Source organism: Falco cherrug, chromosome 11, assembly GCF_023634085.1.
Source record: "Falco cherrug isolate bFalChe1 chromosome 11, bFalChe1.pri, whole genome shotgun sequence".
Lineage (NCBI taxonomy): Eukaryota > Metazoa > Chordata > Aves > Falconiformes > Falconidae > Falco > Falco cherrug.
This window is the reverse complement of record NC_073707.1, coordinates 7,124,241-7,142,444: the sequence shown is the minus strand read 5'-3', so window position 1 is coordinate 7,142,444 and position 18,204 is coordinate 7,124,241. Positions and strand designations below refer to the sequence as shown.

At 44.5% G+C, this 18,204-nt stretch overlaps 1 protein-coding gene across 3 annotated transcripts; it reads left to right on the top strand.

Annotated features, from left to right (window-relative positions):
* Positions 1–511: 511 nt before the first annotated feature.
* MSL2 (MSL complex subunit 2) lies at positions 512–18,188 on the top strand. 3 transcript variants are annotated; one of them, XM_055723225.1, is made up of 3 exons: positions 1,229–1,309; positions 10,181–12,300; positions 15,718–18,188. In XM_055723225.1, the coding sequence occupies exon 3, from the start codon at positions 15,798–15,800 to the stop codon at positions 17,313–17,315; it is 1,518 nt and encodes a 505-aa protein (XP_055579200.1). In that variant the 5' UTR covers positions 1,229–1,309; positions 10,181–12,300; positions 15,718–15,797; the 3' UTR covers positions 17,316–18,188. The 3 variants fall into 3 exon arrangements, with proteins under 3 accessions (XP_055579199.1, XP_055579200.1, XP_027664742.1); XM_055723224.1 differs by lacking the exon at positions 10,181–12,300 and having other exon boundaries at positions 512–1,309; XM_027808941.2 differs by lacking the exons at positions 1,229–1,309; positions 10,181–12,300 and adding an exon at positions 2,073–6,134.
* The last annotated feature ends 16 nt before the right edge of the window (positions 18,189–18,204 follow it).

Below are 18,204 nucleotides of genomic sequence, written 5' to 3'. Positions count from 1 at the left end.
CTCCGTGCCGGTCGGCCGGGGGCCTGGGCGTCGCGGCCCTGAGGCCCGGGCGGAACCGGAGCGCCCGGCAGCCGTGGCGCAGGTCCCGGGATGGCCGCGGGCGGGGCGCGGCCCCGGAGGGAAGCGGCGCTCGCCATGACAGGGGCGCGCAGCCCGCGCCCGGCCGCTCGGCCCCGGAGGCCCCAAGCCAGGGGGACACCCGACCCGCCGGGGCGGGGGGGGGTGCCGGCCGCCGGCCACCGACCCCGCCCGCCCGGCGAGGCAGCGCCGGCCCGGCCGCCGTGCCGGCTGCGCTGAGGCGAGGCCACCGGCGTGCCGACCGCTCGCCCCCCCGCCCCTCTCGGTCCCCTCAGGCGGCGCCGCGCCCAGGCCGAGGGCGGCCCCGGGCCCCGCTAGAGGGCGCTGCGCTCCCCCCGCCCCGCGCCGCGGGATGGGCCCCCGCTGCGGGGAGGGAAGCGGCCCGGGCGCGCATGCGCAGTGTCGGGCGCTAGACGGCAGCGGCGATGGCTCCGCAGTGACGGTTGGATCTAACGGTTGCTATTGACATTGCGGCGCGGATCGGGCGGCGGATCCTGCCCCGCGAGCGGCGCCCGCCCCGCGGCCGCGCAGGCAGGAGCCACCGGCCCCGCGGAGGAGGCCGCGGCGGCGGCGTGGTGATGCGGCCGCGCTGAGGCCCAGGTGCATCCGCCTCCCTCCCCCGCCGCCGGATCGGGCAGCGCGGCCCGGCCCGCCGCCGCCCTGAGCTGGCTTCGCGGTTCCTCCCTGCGGCCGCCGCCATGCCGGGCCGCCGCTGAGGCGCGGCCCGCCGCGGCCGAGGAAGCGCCCGCGCGGAGAGGAGCAGGGCCCGGGGGAGGGCGGCCCGGCATGGCCCGCAGCCTGGAGTAGCGCCGCCGCCTCCCTGCGCTGTGCGGCCGCGGGCGGGCCGAGGCCGCCGCTCGGGAGCGAGGCCCCGCTGGAGGCGGAGGAGGAGCCAGCGCGGCCCCTCTGACAGGGCCCGCCGGGCCGCCGCGGCCTCCGCGCTGCCGCCGCCGCGCGGCTCCAGGTGGCCCCGGACCAAGGTGACACCCGGCCTGCCCCCGCCCCGGGGCCACCTGCCCCCTCGGCCGGCACGGACTCGGCGCCGCGCTTTCTTCTCACCCCGGAGCCGGCGGCGTGCGAGCGGCTGCGATGAACCCGGTGAATGCCACTGCTCTCTACGTTTCAGCGAGCCGCCTGGTGCTCAACTACGACCCTGGGGATCCCCAGTCCTTTACCGAGATTAACAAGCTCCTGCCCTACTTCAGGCAGTCCCTCTCCTGCTGCGTTTGCGGTGAGGATCTTTCTTTTGTTCCCTGCACAATGAGCCTCCCCCCGGGGCGCCCCGCACGGCGCCGCGGCCGGCCCTGGGCCGCGCTGCCCCGCCACGGCGGCCGCCCCCCCGCCCCGCCGGGCTCACGCCCCGCCGCACGCCGCGCAGCCCCCGCCGCCGCGGAGCCGCCGGGGGGCGGTGGGGCCCACGTGGGCGGGCGGCGGGGGCGGCGGGCTGGCCCTGCCCGGCGGGGCGGGGGCGGCTGCGGCGGGGCTCACCGCCCCCGGCCGGGGCGGCCCGCGCTGCTCGGGGGGGCGGCGGGGGGCGGCGAGCCCCGCAGCCCGGCCGGAAAATAATCCCGTGGGATTGCTGGGAGAGCGCGTTTTCCCCCAAACGCGGCGCTTTCTCACCCGCTTTATTTCCTGAAGGCTGTGGTAGTTATTAGTGGTTATTGGAATACCCTGTTATGGTGGTGTTAATTGCTTTTAAAAAGCGATGACTAAGAGCAAGCGTGGTAAAAGATCCTCAAAACAATATACAGAGCATAGAGGCAGGGAAAGGAGAACTTTTCCCTTCGCCCCCCACCCCCCCCCCGCAATGTAAAGAGCAAAAAAGTAATTCAGATTGCAAACCAGGAATTTGAAGCACACAGAAACAATATTTGGATTTGTGTGTGTGGCAGATAATTGCCCTGTAAAAATAATTACCACAAAAAGCAAATAGGCTGAAAGTCTGCTAGGATTTCCCCACTCCACCCCCCACCCCACGCCCCCCCCCCCCCCAAAAAAAAAAAAAAAAAAAGTATTCTGAGTTTTGTGGGCAAGGGCAGGCATCTGGAATTTCAGTATTGCAGCCTAGGGAACATTGGGAAGGAATTGCATTCTGCTGTGCTGATGAAGTGGGGGCACGTGTCTGTTCCTGGTAGGAAGCTCTGGAATAAACTGACAGCCTTTCTTGAACTTTCTTCTGGAGCCTTGGTCAGCATGAAAGCTTGGCTTTATAGAGTTAAAATATTTTATTTATTTACAGGATCAGGATTTCAACTGTTGAGGCTGCTAAGCTAGTGTTGGATGCTTCCTATCCTGTAGCTATTGGCTCCTCCCACTTAAAGTCAGAAAATAGAGATCTGTTTGTACTGGGGAGAGAGGGAGCCTGTTCCCAGGATCACTGCATCGTCATTTCCTGAAATAATTCGTCGAAGGTTTTTTTTTTTCCCCACGTAACCCTGATGTCAATATTGATGCACCTCTGGCGCTTGATCTCTTGCTTATTACCTTGGGCCCTGCTCATTCCAATCCCTAACTGCTTTTTTTTCCCATAAATCCTTCTTGCTTTTGGTCAATCAGCAGGCTGCTTTTTCCTAAAAATATGCTAATATTTTTCTGATTTAAAAAAAAATGATACTTACATAGGGGCTACGTGTTTCTAACTACTGTGCTATCTGGCCACTCTGCTTTGAGACTGGTCTTCTGAAATGTGTTCTTTGTTCTCATTGCCTTGACTTCTTCCCTTCTTGGCCTTTTGCAATCTTATTTTTACACTCTGTGCTATTGAATTCAACTATCTTTAATTTGTCCCTGCCCAAATTCCTGAGCTATTTTCCTCCTCTTCAGCTTTTCTTGCTTGGCTTTTCTGTCACACACAGTTTGGTAGAGCAAACCACGCTTTTTAGTTTTTCTTCTATTGACTTGTGCCTCCATGGATATTCCTCCTTACAAACTTCTTGATTGTTCCACTTTCTCTCTTCACCCCTTATTTTATTTGAATTTTAAGGTTATTGTTTTGGCTTATATATATATTTTTTTTTCTGCAGCAGCTAGCTTTCAGATAGCTGTAGCTGCTGTTTGTTTCAAATACTTTGTGAGCAGTTCCCCCGTATCAGCTCTCTGTGTCTTGGGCTCCTGTTTGCAGCGTGGTAGCATACCGAGGCCTCAGTAAAAACCAGGCTCTTTGCAAAGCCATACAATAAAATACGGTTTCTGCCCTGCAGAGTTAGTAAAGTGTCTGTCTTGAACCTGCAGGCAGTTAGTCATGGGAGTGTGGTCCTGCCCGCTACAAAACTGTCCGCTCTGGTGTTGACCAGCACTCATAAATCCTCAGCTCAAGACTGGTAAAGGCAAATCGACCTTCGTGTTTGCTTTTGTTTTCCTTTTCTCCCACTCCTGCCACGGGTGAATATTGGTGCCTCTTTCTCTCTTTGGCCTCCTGGCCTTGCTATGATATTTTAAAAATACTTCTTTTCTCTTGTATGTTTTAGTGCTAAGAGCTGTTACACTGTCTGCATATTTAAGGTTGTTTGAAGCCTGTCCAGCTGTCAAAACCTTTTTGGCTTCAGTGTTTTAAAAGGTAGAGTTTAAATGCTGAAATAAAGATTGGTTTGTGAGATACTGTGATCACAAGAGTGAGTGCTATGACCACCCAAAACTTTACAGTGTACGTTCTTTGAAAATATTTAAAAGCTTTTCAGACGCTTGCTTCTTTCTACCCTGTTTGTCTGTTTAGACCATGAGATCCAAATAGTTGGGTTGGGGTTCGTGTATGTGGAAAGTTGCGTGTCTTTGCTTGCACAGAACTTAGTAGAATGCGGTCTTCACTGTAAATGTTTAACAGTCGTGCTTTGTTGGAGAAACGGTGCATGAATTATCAATAATGCATAAACCCCCTACACTTGGTTAAAGTCTCAAGTGTTGGACTTCTAGGACTTCCCTTGGGAAAATTACTCCGCAAATTAGTGCCCCTTATGTCATCAGGCTTTCTTAAGTATGTAATCTCTCTGAATGCTTTCTGTAATACTTTGTTATGCTGTAGGTATTAATTCCGCAGTCAAGATTGCCCCTTTAATTTGAGACAGTTGTTTTTAGAAGAAATCAGTGACAGCTACATAAATCAACTAACATTATTGTGCTTTCACTGTTTTCTCAATGCACTAGCCATAAGCCAGCTAATTTTCTTTTGGTCTGATAGTCTTTTAAACCAGCTCACATAGTAGGTGTGGCAGAAGATTTTGGACCCACGTTATTATGAAATTCTAATTAAAGCTCTGATTTTAGATTCAAACTGGCACACACAAAGTTCCATCAGTAGAAAGTCATAATGTAAACACAATATGCCGTTGTAAGTCAACTAAATCTGTTCTGGGTGGATTTGAGGTCTCTGTCTTGCCTAATGGGTTGTAAAGGTTAAATTATGTTGATGGTGCCACTGTGTATGTTTCTAGGATTTAAGTGTGATCGTGTGATAGTTTCCTAGATGGTGGTGTAGGTAATGCATCATCCTTTTACGGGGATGTATAAGATGGTATTTCCTAGAGCTTTTAAAACTTAAAAATAACTACTCTTGAGCATGCATTAGACAGAAGGTATGTGCCTTTTGTGTTTGAGGATGTGAAATCTGAGTTTTAGTCTCTGGACTGAAGTGATTATTACAGAATTGCGTGTTAATACCACACGTAATAGTTAGTAGAATTTATGCAACACATGTCTGTGTTCTAAAAGTACTGCCTATTGGGATAAAAATCTTCCTAAAAAGCGCTTTTCTCTGTTCCAGATACTACGTAGGTTACTGCAAGTCATTCAAAAGTTCAGTTGGCTTTTCAGCATTAACAGCCTTTTTTGAAATTTGGTTAAAATGCTTATAAGAGAGAGATTGCCAGTTAGATCGGCTCAGCTTTTTATCAGTGGAAAACTTCGTCCTGGAACCTCAGAGAGATATTTAAAAGATGTGTGAAAGATTGCCAATTTAGAATGTGCAAGTCCTTGAAAGGTTGCCTGGCTTTAGGGTGTAACGCTTCACATTCCGCCAGGAACCCAACTGTAGCTTGTGCTGTAGAAATACAGGATAAGAATATAGTTCTTTCCCTAAACATCCTGTCATCTAAGTAAAGGGATGTGAGACAACATGGGGTTTAAGGGAGATTAAGGGGTGGGAAGGAACAAAGAAACAACATGACGGTACAGACTCATACCTTACACAGCCCCTGTCAAGTGTTTTGAGATAGCGCTTGTATGATTTTAGTTGGAGGGTTGAAGGCTAAATGATAAAGTAGCATGGTGGAAGGAACTCCCAAGCATGAGTTACCAAAAATACAAAAAAGGAGTTGACTTTTTGTTTACCTATACAAAGATTAGTGTAGATGTGCTATTTCCATCCTGCTTTTGTGTAAAAGTATTAGCCTGTCTTTTGGAAAATGTATACTGTCACTATAAGGTGAGTCTTTTGGAACTCATTCTGCCAGCTAGGTTTGAAATTTCTCCGTAGTTGGTGGTATATTGAGTTGCATAAAATTTTCCATCTTTATGCCATCTTGTCTGTGTTGTTGGACTTCTGAAGGCTCCTCCTCTTCTTCCTTGCCCCTCACTGAGCTAATTCTCCGTTGCTTCCGCAGTTCTGACTGCTGCCCCTCGTAAGCCAGTGCATGGTGTGACCTCCTCTGGCCCCCTTGTCTCTAGCTCTTCGTGGTGGCTGTGTTATGGATCCCAAGTAGAGCTTCTTACTTTAGGCTGTACGTTGTCATTGGGAAATCATGTGAATTAGACCTGTACAGTTTCAATAAACTTTCCTACGAAAAGTTCTACAAGTATCTAAGGGGGGAAGCGCCACAAGCAAGTGGCGTGCAAGGCAATTACGGCTCTGGAGTAAGCAAAGTCTTTTTTTTTTTTTTTTCCACTGGTGGTACTGAGAGTCTGAGGCATGCAGCAGTTACATGATGGCCTTTGGAGAAGAGAAGATCGTTGAGTGACATCTAAATAGATTGAAACTTTCTAGAAAATTCAATTTCTAGTCACAGAGATGGAAGAAGGCAGAAGAAACAAATTCCCGCTACTAATAAAACTTAATTATGTGCAAGGTACTGGATTTTCTGTTTGGGATGTGAGCCATGACTAAGTGAGCCTGGATATCTATAGTTTTAAAGTGAAAAAGCGTATTTAAGTGTTGTGATGGAAATGTTTAGCCTAGAACTCTGGTTCCTTGCCTGTTCTCGCTAGGTTAAGGAGAGTGAAGGCCGATTCATGGTCTGTGCTGCCAGATCAGAGTTGCCTTTTATGTTTGAAAAGTGATCTGGATCAGTGCCTTTTTTAAGGTGTTTTTTCATTTACATTTTCTTACTTCCTCTGGTTTCAATGATGAAAAATACTGTCCAGCTATCACATATTGGTAGTTTTAAAAAGCATGTTGTTTTCTCCTTAAAAAATTACATGAATAGTTGCTGAAATACTTCTCAGTTTCTGAAGAATGTTCAAAATAACCAGAGTCTCTGAAACAGCCATTGGGGAGCATGAACAATGGGACTAAGTACTTATCAAATACCTTCTGCTGCTGGTATTCTTTTTCTTCATGTTTTGGAGATAAACAGCATGGGCAGCTGTCTATAAAACGTCCACTTGCACAGCTCTTGAATACACCAGTTTTTAGCCAAGACCATGGTGAATGATTTCTCTTCCTCTTAAAATCTCCTTACCTAAATTCCCTGTTTCCCTTTCCTGTTTTTAAATCCTGGGAGAATTGCTTTTTCAAGGTTGTCTGCATCACACTGCATACATTTCGATAACATAAATTTCTACCAGTTGAATTTAAATTGGTTTCTAAACTAAAAATACTCCACTGTCTTAGAACAAAACTGAGGAGTAGGAAGAGCAGAACTGTGGTTTCCACCGTACCAGCTGCCTGATAGCGAGCTTTAGAAGAAGGTTGCAAAGTGAAGATTGCAATATTCTCTTCTGATGCGATTTGAGATGAGGGTGTATTTCTCATTGAAGCAGTGGGAGATGATGGACAGGTTCTGATGGTCATCTGAAGATACTGATTAAACTGATTGCATTTCAGAGTGTTTAAAGAAAAGTTAATGTGTTGCCAAGAGGCATCTTTATTGTGACAACTTATTTGTCTGGGTCTATGGACATAGTGTGTTCAAACACAGGTTTCTTTGGTTTTGTTTTCTTACTATGTTATGATTTACAGATTAGGTTGACTGAATATGGAGTAAGCAGTTGCTGTATATTATGTTGGGAGTTCTTTGTGAGGCCAGAAAAGATTCTTTGCATCTAGTATATGACTTGAGAAATAATGCACATCACAACCTTTCTTGAGCACTGTGCTTTCCAGGTAGTAAGGATTTCCCTGCTCTTATGGTGGAAGTCACTCTGAAGTCCTTTGATGATGTAATTTATTATTCTCTGTCTTCTGAGCCTTGCAGCCATAGCACAGGGCTTGCCCCTTCTCCAGTGGCCTTGAAGAGCAGTTTACTTAAAGATTGCATGGTTAATTGTGATGGTGTAAGCATTTTTGTTTGGTGGGAAAGAAGTAGTTGTCACAAGTTTTTTGTTTGCTCAGAGAATGTGATCAACTTGATCTATAACTTCCAAAGCATGTTTTAACTCTTACGAGTGTGTGCATAGAAACATGTGAAATTAATCTTGTACCCATAGGAGAAATGTTAACTTTGGTATTTAAAACCTCATAAAGTACAGCAACGTTGACTTTTGGAAAACATCATTACATGAAAATTCTACATTGGATGGTGAAAAAGATGAATTTTTAAAAAACTTTTTAAAGTCTGTTCACGACAAAGTTTGAACTCAGCCCATCTAGTTTGTTAAAAATATATTTAGAATTTTTCCAGTCAGTGATGTTGTAAACACTAAGGCTTTCAAACAGAAATATAAACAACAGAACATATTTATGTCAAAGTTATTATGCAAGGGGTGGAGCCAGAGAACAAAGCAGTCCCTTCTACAGTTTAAAAGCAATTTGTTGTCCTATTTCTGGGGTTTTTCCTTGAACTTTAGGTAAAGAGGTTGACTGTATTTCTCCAGATAATGCAGAAAAATAGTCTGACTGTAGTCTTATCGTGGTTAACTTGGGTTCCCATGATGTTCAGACAAAAATAGTGCAGGTTTTTTTTTCCAAAGGGTTATACAATCATTGCTTCTTTAGTCACAACCATCCCTGTATGAGGGTAATAACTTCTGTAGCTAATTTTTCATAGTTGTTTGTTGATGGAGAATGCTGAGAAATACTCAGCAGCCAACAGAGTGTTTTCTCTGATAAAATTTTGAAAAAAAAAAAATGCTTTTAATGCTTTTTTAGTGTGTGTCCCTTCACGTTTCCATTTCACCTGATGAGGAATCTGTCAATGCTTGTCTTTGGACAAATTCTAGTGGCACTTTTGTTGTAGTTGTGGTGATCTATAAAAGCAAGGTGGTATTTTCAGGAAGAAATACTATCATTTAGTTTACAGGTAAACTTACTGTTTCAGGGCTGAAAGAGGTTTGTCTGCTGAAAGTCTTGGGCAGTTTTTTTCTGAGTCTAGTTTTTGGCTGAATAAAACTATTTCTGTCTACAAAACGTCTCACAAAAAGCATTAAATGATAAGTACATTTATAGTGTTGTCATTGTGAACTCCTCTTAGTTACAATTTGTATTTTGTAGATAGCAGGTTCAAAATTTTGGGCTAGTAACATTGCAAATATCTTGCGTCTTCCTGCCTCTAAACCAAGAGCGTGGCCGCTACAGATGCTGATGTATTTTCTGAACGCCAGAAGGTGGGTGCGGGATATCTGGGTGATAGGCGGCACCTCAGCCAGGTGATGTGGCAGGTTTCTGGATGATGAGAACGGTTGCCAAACATTTTTCTAACTGGGACAGTTTGTCAGGGCAGGGGTAGGACAAACCTCCATCTGGTGAATCTGCCTCGACTTCAGTGCAGTGTTTGTGAAATGTGTCAGCTAGACCGTGGCTCAACCCACCCTCTTGAGTGTACGGCTTGGAAGGGCTTTGTGGTAGGGCTTGAGATCCGTGGAAGGCGACTTTCCACAGAATGACAGAACGGTTTGTGTTGGCAGGGACCTTAAAGATCATCTAGTTGCACCCCCCTGCCACGGGCAGGGACACCTTCCACCAGCCCAGGGTGCTGCTCCAAGCCCCATCCAGCCTGGCCCTGAGCACTTCACCCCTTCACTGTTGTCTTGTCCTTGGCAAACCTCTCTTGAAGTTTCTGTGGTTTTGAATGTATTTAGTTATCTTCATTTCTAGTAAGCATCCAGATCTGTCACCCATATAAAACAGATCTTACACATTTGTTTTATTTTCTCTGCAGATGGCTAACAGACCTTTTCACTACTTATCATATGCCTGCCTGTCTATCATCAAATAGTTTTGCAAATAGTGCTTTTAGGGGTTTTTTTTTACCAAACTCTGAAAATGCTACTGCTTTTATGATGGCATTTTTCTTTTGCATGTTTTGCTCTGAAACCTCATACAGCTACAGTCAGATTATTCTAAAGTGGGATCTAGCTGATAATTTGTCAGATGCAGAGATGCTGTGTGGGGTTGAAGGAGGGAGCAGTGCAGGGAGTTGCAGAGGCTGCTTCAGCTGAAGTGCTTGAGCTGCTGGTAGATGGATAGCTGAGCTCCAAAAAGCCTGTCAAGTGGCATCGCCAGCCGGTGAGAGCTAGCTCCCATCCTTCAGGAGGGGTTAACTCTGAAGCTTGAATGTAGCAGTTTATTAGAGCTTGCTACCTATTGCTAATTATTTTAGTAGAAATGATCAGATAATGTTTAATCCTTAAGTGACAATTCTGAAAGTGTAGCGGTCCAACTGCTAAATTTCCAGCTTCTGTTATTACTTTGATGTGCTTGCCGTATATTAATTTTAAGCGTAATGCAGAAGTATGTGTGCCTCATTTGATTATAGGTTCCTGTTCTTTAAAACTTGCTAGATTGACAGAGCTGCAGAATTTCTGTTTGACTAATCCAAAGTTCACAGAAGCTTTTTGTAATCTTGGTTTAAAAATGAAGTCATGGTCATTGTAACGTTTGATGTTAACAGGTTAACTGGTGCAGGTGAGCTGCCTTCTTACCTTCCTTCTTTCCATCTTATCCCCTTCTTCACAGATGCCAGTCGTACTTGCACTGTGTAGCAGATAACACCGCCTCAGTAGGTGGAGAGGGAAAGGAGTAGAGGGCTGGGCTGCTGAGCTTTCCGCGTGCTTCCTGCACCCCACGAAACAAGGGTGATTTCTGGTGACACGAATGCAGTCAAGGATTAAAGACTGTTTTGGCAGACAAATGCAGATTACCCCCGGTGATACATTTATTTATACTTGTAAAAAAATTGGACGTAATTTTTTCTAGTTTACTTCATCAAGATTTAATTTAGTAATAAATAAATAATAAACAACATCCTTAGGACTTTTCAGTTGTTGAAAAAGGCAGTATGTTATGTTTCAGTAGCTTTTGCAAGGGCGCTAAAGTAGTTACGTGTGTTTAGCCCCTTTTCTGGGGCATTATATTTCTGCCTTTGCTGAGGATAGATGAGAGTGGAAGGAGGTGGCCTGTTTCAATTCAAGTCTGTCTGAGTGAATTTCATCCATTTGGAGCACATTTGCTGCATATATACACCTAACAATTGCTTTGATTCCCAATTCTTCTCCTCCCTTTGGTCTGTGAGATATGATTTGCAGATGCTTCCCCTCTTCCTGCAGCTGTGAAGTAATGCTCATTAAGGAACGCAATAGGAAGTATTCCTTGTGGTTTCAATGACCTCCCTCCTGGTAGCAGCCTTTCCAGGACAGCTATGATATTTTGTAAATAATATATTAAAAGTATTTCCTCTGTATATTCTGCATAATTGTAAGTGCTCATATTAATGTAGATGTTTAGTCAACGTTTCTGCAAGCAGGATAGTTAAGAGCTGATGTTGTTAAGGGAAGGCCTGTCATTGGAGGCTTGGTAAGAATCTAATTTTGCTTTTGGTATATTAATACACCCCTTGCAAAAGAGGGTGAGAAGAGATGAGACAAAAGTTTAGTTATACCAAGCTCTTCAGGGTAGTAAAAATGAAAGCCTGCGTTGAGTAATTGTGGCAAGATCTTATGGAGATGAATGACTGTGCCATAAAATGACAAATTAAATTTAGCTTAGATAAATATTAAATTATAAACATGCAAAACATATTAACTTCTCAGAGCCCACCATTTTTATATCTTGCAGATCTATGTACACTTGTAAATTTATAGAAAGGGGTAGCTCTGATGGCTGCCAGCCAAGAGTGAGATCTCAGCCTCGCAGTAGAAAACTCTATGAGGATGTCAGCTCAGTGCTGAGTATCAACCAAAAAAAGAAAAGCAAATGCTAAAAATCAGCACTGGAATAGAGAATAAAGTGGAGAACTTTATTATGGCAGTGTATGAAGCTGTAATTCACCTGTATCTTATGTTGTTGCAGTTGTGGTCCCCCTATCTTTAAAAAAAAACCACGCACACTGTGGAAGAGTTAGGAGAACGGTGATCCAATGTAAGGAACAACTTCTGTACAGTCTGGAACAGGGACAACTCGGAGGGTTACGTGGTAGATGTCTGTAAAACCACAAGCAGTGTGGAAGAGGGGGATAGGGATTGACTTGCCTCATCCAATGCAAGATCCAGAAATTGCCAAGTGGAACTAGTAAGAGTCATGTTTGAAACAAAAAGCTCATTCTCAGCACAGTGGAGGGCAGACCAGGGCCCTCCTTGTCAAAGCCTGCGGTGGTTACATTTGAAATAGTTAAAGGGGAGAGGAGGCAACCCTAAGGAGAGAAGGGTTACTGAGTACGTGGAAACCCCATCTGTTAAATGGTTAACCCATAATGGTTAAAAGCTGGGCAAGTACTAAGATTTTGCTTTCCGATTTCTTGCTCCGTGCTGTAAGCATCTGCTTCTGGCCCCCACTGGAATGGGCTGCTGGGCTAGATGGGTCTGTGGTCTGACTCGGTACGGTTATTCTTAGGAGGTTGAGGGTGGGCTAGAAAACATCTCTGAATCCTGCCCAGCTTTATTTTCACGGTTCGTAATCTTAATCTGGGAAGATCTTGTAATTTGTAGCATTAAAGGAGCATTGGCGCGTTGTGCCTGGGGAGCCTGTACCATCCAGCAGTTTGGAACGTCCCAGAGGTACCTCCAGATTCTGGGTAGCAGCTCCGCTCTTGTCTTCCTGGGACATGTTACTGACTTGATACCATCCCCTGAGTTTTAAAAGTAAGGAAACTTAATTTTGTATCAATTTGCATCTCATGGTTGACTTTTTTTAGCTTAACAATACTAAAGCTGAAGAGAGTGATAGGTGCCACAGAATCCATACGAGAGAGCAGCTTTGACTGAAGAATGAATATTCAATGAGAGATGAGCTCAAGCTGAAAATATTCCCCCAGCTCAGGCATTTCTGATGTCTCTCCCATGTAGGTTGCCTGGCATTTACTGAGAGTAGAACTCGCTCTGTTCTTCCCTTCAGTGAGAGCATGTGAAGTGTTTTGTCTGTCCGTCTGTTTTTTTCCTCAAAGCTTCAGGAAAATACAAATTTTTCGGTATCTTTTTTAGCATTTGTACCCATTCAACAGTTGCAGCCAGAATTATTTTGGGAGAAATAAAATGTGCAGTTGGTGATGACTTTTTTTAAAAAAAAAATCTAAAAAAAAGTTAATTTGGTACAATGTTTATTTGATTCCATCTCTGAAGTATTTTAGTGCTTCATAATCTGTAAAGCACTGATCATCAGAACTCATATTTATCATCCTAAGTAGCAAAAGGGAGGCTAAAGATGGCACGAGGAGCACACCCAACAGCTTTGTTTCATTGGGAATTAATGGTGGTGGGCTTTTGGTTCTGGGTTTTGGTTTTGGTTTGCTGTGGGTGTGTGTAGTTGTGCGATGGCTTCTGAAGTCTCAAAGCATTAACCGACCGAGCGTTAGGGGTGTTTGCCTCCTGCATTGGCCAGGACAGGGCTTTCTGCTTGTCCTGCTGGAAAGACTCCAAGGATCCGGAAGGGACGGACAGTTGTTTGTGAACTCTTTCTGCTGAAGGATGTGACTTCTGAGACTAGCTGATGTGATTTCAAGCTTGCTTTTTGTTTTTCCCCAGGGGGAGCTAGGGACTCTTCTCAGAAAATCAAATTCAATCATAGGACTATGGTGGACATCTCTGCCTGCACTGCTCTTTATCTAATGTCATTCAAAGGGAACTTTAAAAAAAAAAAAAAAATTCCACTGCAGCTTGGATTGTGTGACTTCATGTTCCATCTGTTGGCCTTAAATCTTCACTGTTAAAATTGAAGAGTGTTTTGCTGCTGCCTTCTCACGGTGATCTTGTGGAGTCACTTCTCCTCAAGTCAGCCCTTCCTCAGTAGATCAGCAAAGAAAAGTTGAACACCTGGGCTCTGATCGTGAAGTGCATTTCCCTTCTGGTGTTGCTGTAATTGTGCTTTGAACCTTCCTCTGTTCTACAGCTTCTCCTGTAACGACAGCTCTCATTTGACATTGTGTAGAAGTATGCCACCTCCCAGCTTTCTAAATAATTGTATTTTCTCTCAATTTCCGAAGAAAATACTATGAAACGATCACTTCAGCACTGCCTCTTGTTATTTGTTGCTCAAAACCCAGTTTACATTAAGCCACTTTTACTGAGAGGCAGCTCGGGTGGAAGGCTGGAGCAGCCCTTTCCCAAAGAGGTACCAGGGAATTCAGATTTCAAAGGGAAAATGAGATAGTCTGCTCACCGACGGAATTCAGGAGAGTTGCGGAGAATTACTGTGCAAATACAAATTTCCTATTTAAACAGGCACACAAAAGCTGAATTTTCAAAAGCGGTTTGTGGAAAGCACGGAGGGTTAGGTTAGGAAGGGGGTGGAACACTGGCAGAAGCTGCAGAGTTTCAGGTTTGTAATTTGAAGGGCTGCTACAGCCAAGGGTTAGTACAGTATGTCTGGCTCTTCTCCCTGAGGGCTTGGATCCTCGGCTAAAGTACTAGAGGGTAGGAAAGTTGGGTTTCATTCCTTAGCTGACCATCAACTCAGCTAGGTCCAGTTAATGATGTCCCTTCAAAGTGCTAGATTAAAATCTCCTTGGCAAGTGAGTGATGAGAGAAAATGTCCTTATATCTGATAACATTTTTAAAATCTTGGACTGTGTTAATGTATGCACTTTGCTTTCTCTTCCCAAATTGTTTAATTTTATTCGTTTGTTCATAGCAGTATGTTTTCACTTTGGGAAAATCTGGGTGAGAATTCTCTGATGGCTGTAATGCATTCAGCAAGGCTTTTTGTGGGGAGAAGGGTCTGATCAAAGCTGAAAGTCTGTTGCAGGGAGAGGAGGGCAAACCTCTTGCAGCAGGTGACTATAGGTACTCTGGAATTTAATTTAGGTGTTAAGAGTATCTCTCTGGCCTAGAGCTGGCTAGAAGTAGCAAAGCAATACTGTCATTTTCTGGGTATAGTTGCTAGTTGGAGTGTTTCTATACAGAATTTTAGTTACATCTCTTCTTTCATCCTTTTATCCTTACGTGTTATTTGGTTTGTTCTTAAGGAAAAACAGAAACATTCTTGCAGTTTTTTACAGTTTCAGAGATCTGGAGACATAACCTTGCATACTGTCAGTACTGGGTGTCTGAAACGGTGCTGTCAGGTGTGTTGATTCCTTCCGCAGCTGATTTTTATTAGTTTTTTTTATTCTTAACGGTAAGATGTCAGAGAAAATCCTTTCTTCTGACTTCTTTGCTCCAGCCCAGAACATGAGCTGTTGTTGACATTTTAAAGTATTTAAGCATCGTGACTATGACAGTACCACTATTTTAAGTTTTATTTCACTGATTTGTGTCCTTGAATTGGAAAACCGGGACTCAGCGCTTCCCAGGTTATGTTAATAGTCGCCTTGTTGCACCTTCTGGTTTGGCACAAGAGTGATCTATTAGAGAGCAATATAGTATTTTCTACCACCCCCCCCACCCCCCCACCCCTTTTTATTCAAATATATTACTAGGGGGTTTTATTTGGTGTTTATAAGAGTTAATGGGATCCATTTAACTGTTCTTGTTGCTTGCAAAGTTAAAAACTTGGTGCTTTTTTCATAGCATTGACTGTCACAAAGCTGGGCTGTATTTTTAGTCCCAGCTAAATGAAAAGTAAAACAAAGTCTGCTGTGTCTTCTTTGCTTTTGGGGGTTGATATTTCATCTTTTTTACATTCCTTTTAGAGTTTCCCTCTGCTCTGTTGCCATTTGTTTTCACCAATGTCATTAAGATCTCTGCAGTAGCTCTTCATGGGAGTTTGTTGTTGCACTACTGGTAAATTCATAGAAATCTTGTGTGTTTTGTAAGTTCCAATGAGAGAAACTGCTGAGGGGGGACGAGGGGATTGGTAGTGTGTTAGTTGAGAGTGTTTCTAAAGGCTGCAGCAGCACGACATGTTATGGTGTGGTGGTTTTCTTCTAAGTGTTTTTTAACGTTGTATTAAAACTAGATAAAGCAGCTGTGAAAATTTTTACAGGCTGTTGTTTAGATGTCAGTTTTCTGGTGACTTGCTTTTCAGGCAATGTTTCTGATAGTACAAAAAAGAAATATCGTTCCGTACTATCCTGCAAACCTTCCTTGAGTCCATCATAATCTTTCTCTTTCTTTTTTCCTTAGGAAATTTGCTACAAGACCCTATTGCTCCTACCAACTCCACATGTCAGCATTATGTCTGCAAAACTTGTAAAGGCAAGAAGATGATGATGAAACCGTCATGTAGCTGGTGCAAGGACTATGAACAGTTTGAGGAGAATAAGCAACTAAGCATCTTAGTGAACTGCTATAAGAAACTCTGCGAATACATAACGCAGACTCCACTGGCACGAGATATTATCCAGGCAGTTGATTGTTCTGCAGATCTTTTGGCTTTGCTTAAAGATGGATCACCACTCCATGAAGAGACAGAAAAATCTTCTGATACAGCCTTGGCTTTGTGTTTGACACATTCCCCAGTACCTTCAACCTCAGAACTCACAACTGATCCTCCAGCTAGTTTTACATCAATCCCTGAAAGCACACACAACATTGATCTTAGAGGTTCTGTTATCAACGGGTTGCCCAATTGTAATGGGCTTTCAGTAGATAAACTTGGAGTGAATATTCCTTCTCCTGAACACGCAAACACGATCGATGTCTGCAGCACTGGAGAGTATATAAAAACTGAAGATCTCTCTAGCAGCTTGCAGCCTGTGTGTGACACAGTTTCTACTAGTGACTTGTGTACGACAGGCATTGACATCTGCAGTTTCAGTGAAGATATAAAACCAGGTGGCTCGCTCCTCCTCAGCGTCGAGGAGGTTCTCCGGAGCTTAGAGACCGTTTCAAATACTGAAGTCTGTGATTCTAATTTGCAGCCCACCTTGGAAGCAAACATGACTAACGGCCCTTTCCTGCAGCTTTCTCCCCCACCTCTTAGCCATAACATTTTCATGTCCACAGATGCTTCTCCTCACGGAATCTCCTGTACAGCGGCGACGCCCAAGGTAGTTAAATTAAACAGAAAGCGGTCTCGATCAGAAAGCGACAGCGAGAAGGTGCAACCTCTACCCATTTCCAGCATCATCTGTGGCCCAACACTGGGGGCATCGGCTCCTGTAACAGTGAAACAGGAAAACAAAATGTCTTTGCAGCCTATTGCAACTGTACCTAATGGAGGCACTACTCCCAAAATAAGTAAAACTGTGCTCCTGTCTAACAAAAGCATGAAAAAGAATTTAGAACATGCCCCTAAGAAATCTCACCCGAAAGCCAAACCAGGGGTGCTGAAAACAAAAGACAAAGCAAAGGAGAAAGTTCCTAGCAGTAATGTTATGCCAGGAAGCCCAACAAAAACTGTGTATAAAAAGCCACAAGAAAAGAAAGGGTGTAAATGTGGTCGTGCCACCCAAAATCCAAGTGTTCTTACATGCCGTGGCCAACGCTGCCCTTGCTATTCTAACCGCAAAGCCTGCCTTGACTGCATATGCCGTGGCTGCCAAAACTCATACATGGCTAATGGGGAGAAGAAGCTGGAGGCATTTGCAGTGCCAGAAAAGGCCTTGGAGCAGACTAGGCTTACTTTGGGCATTAATGTGACAAGCATTGCGGTGCGCAATGCCAGCACAAGCACCAGTGTAATCAATGTGACAGGGTCACCAGTAACTACGTTTTTAGCTGCCAGTACACACGATGATAAAAGTTTGGATGAAGCTATAGACATGAGATACGACTGTTGAGTCTTTCTTTCTTTTCCCTGCCGTCAGTAGGGGAACTGCTACAGTTCTAAGGCAGCTATGGTTCTGTTTAACTTGCTGGAGCTCCTGCGTTTAGATCACTTGTATCAAGTGTTTTTCATTGCTATGTTATGTGTATTAGTGTCTGGGAAATAGTTGCAGATAATGGAGGAGTTACCCTAAAACTGTTTTTAGTTCTTACAGCACCTCATAGTTTGAGATCAATTGCTGATGTAAATGATTTTATCACAAGATCTTTGGCAAGGAGTATGTTAACCTCATTGTACCTCATCATGCTTTGTGCTCAGTCAAAGCTTCTGCTTAAACGTAGAAAAGTGGTATCTAGTTAGTCCATCTAAACTGTGCTACATCCTGGTGTAGAAAAATAATTATCGATTAGTTACAGTCACCGTTGCTAGAAAATAACCTAAAATTTCCTGTAGGAAATGCAGCATCGAGCTGGAGAAGGCACTCTGAAAAGGGTAAGTAATCTCCAATGGTGAGAATTAGTAATCTATGCTATGGAACAGTTTAAAAAAAAAAAAAAAAAAAAAAAAGATTAGTAAATATATTGAAAAAGCTGATAGCCCAAAAAGCAGCTCAGTCCCCAGCAAGGGTCAGGATGATCAGTTGGTTGGGTGTGAACGGCTGACTCGGGTGCATCATCCCCGTTAACAATTTCATTTTTTTTTTTTTTTTTCCCTTGACAATTCCACAGGTCGTGTTCCTGCTCAGTTATGCCCTCTGTGCCCGCTCCCTTTGTGTGGCATGTTACTGAGTTATTTTGGCTGGGGTGAGAAAATTACTTGTATGCAAAGAAGCCTCAAGTTTTATTAACACCATTCTCTCCTCCCTCCAACCTTTTTTTTTTTTTTTTTTTGGGGGGGGGGGG

Excerpts from the sequence above, each read along its gene's own strand:
- MSL2 (XM_055723224.1), top strand. The coding sequence starts at position 1,168 with ATGAACCCGGTGAATGCCACTGCTCTCTACGTTTCAGCGAGCCGCCTG. Across the intron at positions 1,310-15,717 it reads CCTCTCCTGCTGCGTTTGCG|GAAATTTGCTACAAGACCCT; the intron begins GTGAGGATCTTT and ends TTTTTTCCTTAG.